The following is a 7,500-nucleotide window of genomic DNA, read 5'->3' as shown; positions in this document are numbered from 1 at the left end:
CATTACTTCTGGGTCTGGGTGCGCTGGTATCACCCCCAATTACAAACAGCATTTGTTGTGATTATTGACATTACAATTGCAGCCACATTGGGGGGTTGCCACGTCACATTTTGACAGAACCGAACTGTTATAAGCTTAAGCAGGTTATCGCGTTCCTCCGATAATTTCATGTTGGCAATCGCAGTAGCTTCATGCAGTATTTAAGCTCTACTTTTCGTCGTTGGGTGAGAAATGGTATGTAGTTGAATAATAATATTTATGATAAAATAGTCCTGTGTACCATTTCGGAATGTAAAGTAATCGAATATTCATATTTGTATACATATATGGTTATTTTGTATATTTGTGTGTGTGTGTGTGTGTGTGTGTGTGTGTGAATGGGTGAATGGGTGAATTTTTTGTTTATTTATGAATGTGTATGTGTATGTGTGTGTATGTATGTATATATGTATGTATTTATTATACACGTATACTGCATATACTATATATATAATGGGAAGCTAAATAAAGTAAAACGCCAAAAGCAGCCTGCATGATCGTGTGTGTGTGTGTGTGTGTGTGTGTGTTATTATGTAGCCATATATAGTGCATATGTATAATGAGAAACTACATAACTTAAAACGGTAAAAGCAAGGCTCCGTGATAATGAGATAGTGTACAGTCCTCGCTCGCCTCAAAGGGAGTGCGGCGGCGACGTGTTCACGACTTCAAGACGGTGTTAACTGCGATGAGTTGTTGGAAGATAATTGAGAAGGAAGCAAGACCGGCTGAGGACTAACGAGCGCCCGGCTGAGCACGCCCGTTCGAAATTACCCCCAACGAGCGCCGTCACGCCCGCTCCGCATGGAAGCAACCGGCTGGCACTCGTGTTTCATGAGGTGGGGGAGGAGGCAGAGGGGGAGGGAGATTAGGAAAGGATGGTGGAAGAAGATGGGGAGGGGGAGGGGGTGGAGAGAGGAGAAGGAGATTGGGAAAGGGGGTTAGATGGGAAAGAAGAAGGAAGATGGGAAAGAAAGGGGAAGAGGGAGGAGTGAGATGATAAGAAAATGGAACTATGTGGTGAGATAAGGAAGATGGGGAAAGGGAGTAGACGAAGAGGGATGTGGGAGAAGAAAGGCCCTTAACGAAGACGTGTCTATGAGATTCCAGAGAATAATACGCGCACTACGTTGTGTTCCGAAATTGTCGTTGGGAAAGGGGAGCGAAGTTAACAGTAATGATGATAATTGTTTTAATAGAGGTGTTGATCGATAAAGTATCGATAATGATAATGATAGTAATAACGATGATCGTAGTAATTATGATAAGAATAGCAATAGCAATAGCGATAATTCTAGTCCTCTACTAATTATAAAAAAGATAGTATTTGTGTGTATAGTCACTACTAAAGTGCCTCGAGCAAATATATATTGCAATGCAGCAAGACAAATGTGTTAACTTTCATACTCGGTGAGGGGACGGTATGAATAATTTCTCTGGAGTCTAATCAACTTTTTGCGTGATAAATATTTTGTTTTTTCCATCGCGATGCATTTTCGGAGTTCTGTTCATTGCTGCTATTTGTCTTAAATATTAAATGTAATATTGGTCATTATACACGAAAATAGCCTACGCGCGCTCGCGCACACACACACACACACACACACACACACACACACACACACACACACACACACACACACACACACACACACACTCTCTCTCTCTCTCTCTCTCTCTCTCTCTCTCTCTCTCTCTCTCTCTCTCTCTCTCTCTCTCTCTCTCTCTCTCTCTCTCTCTCCTCTCTCTCTCACACTCACACTCACACACTCACACTCACACTCACACATAGTCCGAAAAAGAATCGAAAGTAAAAAGATTGTGGTAAGTAGAAACAGCCGGAGAAGCGAGGGGAGGGCGGGCGTGCGTGACAGCGAGGACAACGCTGGTCGGCATTAATTACTCGCGTTCCGCTCGTGAAGAGAAGCGGCGGCGGCCCGCGCTGACGCTGAGTAATCCTGCGTCAGGAGGCCGTTCACACCACATGCACTGCCGCTGCGTCGGAAATAGGGGAAACTCGTTTGAGGTTTCCATTTTTAGTGTTATTTTATCAATAAATTCTTTTTAATGATTTGTTAAACTGTGAGTGGGCAACACAGAGTACCTACACAGCTGGATGACAGCCACGGCGACGGAAATATGACGGTCGACGAGACTTGTAGTTTGGGTGTCTCGTTTCAAGTTCAGAATTTTTGTTTTAAAGTAAATGTCTGATTTAAAGATAATTATTATGTAAAGCCCAGGAAAGGGAGGCGATAGGATTAGAGGGGAGGGCGAGGGAACAGGTGCCGCTCCAGGATATATAGTGGGGGTAGGGGTGGGGGTGCCAGGGCCTCAGCAGTACAAGCAAGGTTGGCCTGTACTCGGGAGGTTAATTTTCCACCATTTGACATTACTTTCTTTGATTCATATTACTTGCGGAAGTACCTATGCCAATCAGCTGTGACCTAGCGTGTCCTGGGTTGGATTTCCTGCCGTCGGAAGCCGCCTTCGGCATCACCTCCGACGGCCTCGTCATCGGGATGCTGGAGTGCCAGCCATGGAGGTGCAGGTGCAAAGCTCGAGGGGAGTGGGTAGATTAACATATCGCATATTTGGCGGGCGTGGGCGGTGACTGGTAATCGTCGATGATGTTCGTAGATGGGCGGGGCTATCACAGAAAGAGGGCTACAAGGGGGAGGGGCTAGAATGGGGGGCGGGGCGACGTGGCAGGCGGAGCTGTTAGCATATGGAAGTGGCGAGGGGGAGGGCCGGGAGGCAGGCAGATGGGCCTTCCGCTGGGAAGGGGGCGGAGGGGCGCCGGCGAGGGGAGGTGCTGATGGTAATATGTTTTAAATTTCTGTCATGGTGTGGCTTTTTCTAAAAGAAAGAATGTTAAAATATAGTCATTTCAAGAAACTCGAAAATAAAGCTTACCTGTTAGAATTGGAAAAAAGATCTGTGTTATCTGAACACGATGGCTGACTTTACACATTAGTCATGAAGGAAAACAAAGAAAAGAAATAAAGTGGCATTCTGTTGTTGACATAGGCCTCAGCGCCTCTTAAATGTTGCTTTACTCTCACCAAGATCAAAAGAAATGAAATAGGTGGCCTCCCCGTAGCCAGAGGCACCCCCTCCCCTGCCCCAACCGTCTCCACTCCCCCTTCCCCGCCCATCCTCTCGTCTTTCTTTGAATAGGCCTACTTTAAGATAGTTATCAAATTCTCTCTGGCGGAATAAACGTGTAATTGATGTCATTTTCCGACGTTCCCCCGAAAATCATTGAGCGTTTTGGTCAAACTGAATTCCTCCTAATGTTTACGAGTAATTTTGTAGTTGTGACTGAAAGGCGCGACGATGACGGTGCGTTTTCGCGCGTTTTCGCCAAATGAGAGTCTGTTTTTCGTGGACTTTAGGGCTGGGAAAGGGTGGTTGTTTTGGCGATTATGTATTTTGCTGGTTATGGTTTTATTTGTGCGCAAAAATGGAGCTTCCTCGGTTGTTAATGTGTGTGCGTGTATTATTTTTTTTTTACATACGATGCACATTATTTACATAAATACAAAGAGGCAAAGGGACATGCCTTTGTGCATTTTACGTAAATCAAGTGATGAACAAATTGCTGAATTTTCCGTAAATGTTTAAGAAAATGATAATAATTATAACGATCCTGGTCTGAATAATAATTATGAGGATGATAATGATAATAGTGATAATAAAAATATTATATATGGCGATAAGAATGATATAGTAAGGGAATAATAATGTTCATAATGTGTCCATGCTATATATAGAGAGAGGAAGACCAAGATATGAGCAAGAATATAGCAATGGGAAAGCAGGAAGTAGAAATTAGTGCCAAGAAAAGTCGCTATGTGTCGAGAGAAGGAAAAATGCAAAGGGGAATCGCACAAAACGCAATAAAAATGAGAGAGGAAATGGCAGAAATAGCAAAGCGCAGGAAGACACGCAGCGAGTAGAGACGTATGTATGAGAGAGAGAATGTTTGCGTTTGTGTTTATGTTTATGTTTGTACGTTTGTTACACGAGGATCCAGCTTCACGTGCCGCCATCACACTTCCTCCTCGACGCCGGGAGAGAAAGAGGGGGGTAGTGATGGAGCAAGGGTAAGGCTTAGATGTATGGAGAAGAGGAGGAAGAGGAAGAGGAGGAAGAGGAAGAGGAGGAGGAGACGGAGACGGAGACGGAGATGAAGATGGAGATGGAATTGGAGATGGAGACGCAGACGGAGGCAGAGATAGATATAGAGATAGAGATAGAGACAGGGATGGAGAAATAGTAGTTGTGGAAGGAAAAGGAGAAGGTGGAGAAATAGCAAGAGGAGTAGGAGTAGGAGGAAGGAGGAAGGAGTCCTAACGTGGCTAGGCAGGAAGGTCTCTTCTCCCCTGCCGCGCCCGGGGCTACTATTTGGATGGAAAATGAAAATAAACGAGCAACTCTGTACAAAGGAAAACTCTGTGAGCATTTTATAGTTTGATTAATAGACTCCGGGGCATAGCTAGTTTACCTTGACAGAGTGGTTCTTCCGTGTGTTTGAGTGTGTTTGTGTCTGTGTTTGTTTGCACGCGTCAGTGTGTGTGTGTGTGTGTGTGTGTGTGTGTGTGTGTGTGTGTGTGTGTGTGTGTGTGTGTGTGTGTGTGTGTGTGCACGTGTGTACACGTGTGTACGTGCGTGCGTGTGCGTGCATGCGTGTGTTTGGCTGTAGGCAGTATGGTGTTTCAGGTTCATTTCTGTCTTTGAAAGAAAAATGGTTGTTGAAGATATATAAATGAATACAGTAAAAGTGAGGTACAAAAATTACGAAAGAAATACGTTCACAATGAATTAATCCAATGCATTACAATTTTAAGATACCTTTTTTTCTCTCACTCAGCGGATTTTCAACAAATAAAAAATAAACACATTAATTAATACGACTGCGATCATTAATCCCGGTAATAATTCCATGCGTTAATAGTACAGGCTTCATAAAGCGGGAATAATGTAATAAGCAATAAGCCCTCGGTAGTGAGGAATGATTGGCTTGGAGTGGGAATGGGAATGGGGATAAAGAAAATATCGGGCAGGACGGGGGGCACACCTGGATTGATGGAATTGCAGGCGGAGTGGAAGGGGCGACGTCCCTGCTTGCGATTGTTGCTTTGGAGTGCTTTTAGGGCGACCATTTTTGGGGCGGGGGAGGGGACAGGCATGAATTTTGTTTGTATTTTTTGTTTTGTTTTTGTTTTTGTCTGAGGCGTACGTAGTTACACATGCGTGCAGTGCAGAAACTCCGTACGCTTAGCTATTAGTGCGGAGCTTTAAGTTGCGTACATATTACACCCTCATACACATCGAATATTTATAAGCAAAAAAAGTTATAATATTCTTACGATACGGCTATTGATCGCCATCAGCCAGTAAAAGCATAGCGAAGGGGAGTGTCGCCGAGAGTGCGTTTTTATAAATTTGTCACAGAGCGAATGCAACGCGAAGTGTGCTGGTTCATGAGCGAGCGCGCGAAACTTGACGGACGGCGCGAAATGTCCCGGATTGTAACAAGGGCAAAATGTGTTGCCTCATGAGCGCGGGCGAAGTGTCGGGCCGTGCACGAGGGCGCAGCGGCGGCTCGCAGGCGCAGGGTGTAAGGACGACATCGGCGCAGTTCGCGTGTGTGGTTCTCGGGTGGGCCCGCCGGCGACGGCTGGCGCTCCCGCCGGCGGCCGACGCTGCTAACCTTGGAGGGTTCTGCGATTTTATAAGAAATATGTATGATTGGCGAGTTGCTACATATGATCACATAATGAGAGAGAATATGCGGGGACACGGTCACTGAGTGGATTAGGATGTACGTGGGGAGTGAACACCGGTGTGCACTCAGGGCTCTTTGTATGTGACGGCGGGTGGCGCGCTGCCCCAGGCCCTCCGAACGCCCGCCCGCCCTCGCCCTCGGCTCCCCCCGCCCACCCGCTCACTCTCTCGGCCTCTCGCTTTCCATTTCTCGCTTGTATTTTCTCTCTCTCCTTTTTCCTCTCTCAATTCTCTTCCGATATTATCCTCTTTATCGCAGTATGTTATGTATATTCTCTCTCTCTCTCTCTCTCTCTCTCTCTCTCTCTCTCTCTCTCTCTCTCTCTCTCTCTCTCTCTCTCTCTCTCTCTCTCTCTCTCTCTCTCTTTCCTCCCTCTCCCTCTCTCTCACTTTTTTCCCCTTTTCCCCCCTCTGTCCCTCCCTCCCTCTCCTCCATTTCCCCTTATTTCCTCCCTTATTTCCCCTTTCTCCGCCGTCTTTCTTCCTTCTCCCCTTTTTCCCCATTTCTCCTCCTTCGTCCTTCCCTCTCCCTCATTTCCCCTTTTCTCCTCCTTCGTCCTTCCGTCTCCTCCATTTTCCTTCTCTTCCTCCCTCCCCCCCTTCCGTCTCTTCTCCTCCCCGACGCCCGCCTCGCATCTCTCGCCGCATTTGTCAGAGTGTCGTTATCACGAGAGGGCGACACATTAGCAGCATGTGAGGCTCCGAGGACTCCGTGGGACAGTGTGGCCCGCCGGCGCCCCCCCGACCCTCGACTCAGCCTACATGGAAACCCAATTAGACTCTCGCGTCTCCTTCGCCTCCTTCTCCGTGCGTGCGACAGCCTCCGAGGATTCTATCTCTTCTTTTTTCTCTTTTTTTCACTTTTTTGCGCCTAATATACCACCCCCCTCTCTCTCGGATCCCGGTGGTTATTGACGTGGAAGGACGAGGGAAATCTGCATATGTATGTATGTGTATGTATGTATTTCTTATGAAAAACGTAGCAAGGTGCGATGTCGCCCTTTCACCAGAAGCTCTTGAAGGATCAGTCCAGGCTCGTCATCTACAAAGTTCCTCATCCACGAAGTCTTTCCATCAGAAAGTTCTACGACCAAAAAGTTCCCGTCATCGAATCCTCGGCTATAAATTTCCTTGGTCACGAAATTCGTCCAGAAAGTTTCTTGGCCACCCAAGTCCTCGACGATAAAGTTCCATGGCTATAAAGTTCCTTGGCCACGCTCGTTCTCTGCCCCAGTCTTCTCCGTGGCGGCGCTAATGCAGACTCCACTTACCTTCGCTGTGCCCAGATATCGCCCGAGATAACCTGTCGCCAGCCTCGCTCGTGGAAGAAATGTTAAAGAGAAAGCCAGCCTCGCTTCTTCTATTGTTCGCTTTTTATCCAGGAGTGATCGCGTTGCCTTTTGTGTGTCATTATGTGTGTGTGTGCTTGTATACGCTTGCTAGTGTCTACAACCGTGAGTTTCAGGGCATGCATATACTTAAGTGTGCACGTTCAGGTGCATGTTATTTAGTGGAAAAATCACCTGTAAAACCTCGCCATGTCCATATCACAGCAGAACAGCTAAAAGACGTCACGTCTATGAGGCAACGTTTCGATCTGGCGTTGTCGCCTTGTTTATGGACAAGAGTTATAAAAAGAAATCTGTGACGTTATCGCTTCTCGGATCA

The 7,500-nt window shown here is 46.5% G+C and overlaps 1 protein-coding gene across 1 annotated transcript; it reads right to left on the bottom strand.

Moving 5' to 3' along the window:
• Positions 1-2,486: 2,486 nt before the first annotated feature.
• LOC119579873 (classical arabinogalactan protein 9-like) lies at positions 2,487-5,207 on the bottom strand. The gene is made up of 2 exons (XM_037927725.1): positions 5,123-5,207; positions 2,487-2,854 (listed from the first exon to the last, which is right to left on the bottom strand). Exons 1-2 carry the CDS (start codon positions 5,205-5,207, stop codon positions 2,487-2,489), a joined length of 453 nt encoding a protein of 150 aa, XP_037783653.1.
• Between the last annotated feature and the right edge of the window lie 2,293 nt (positions 5,208-7,500).

This window comes from Penaeus monodon, chromosome 13 (genome assembly GCF_015228065.2).
Source record: "Penaeus monodon isolate SGIC_2016 chromosome 13, NSTDA_Pmon_1, whole genome shotgun sequence".
NCBI lineage: Eukaryota > Metazoa > Arthropoda > Malacostraca > Decapoda > Penaeidae > Penaeus > Penaeus monodon.
This window is presented reverse-complemented; position numbering and strand designations above follow the sequence as displayed.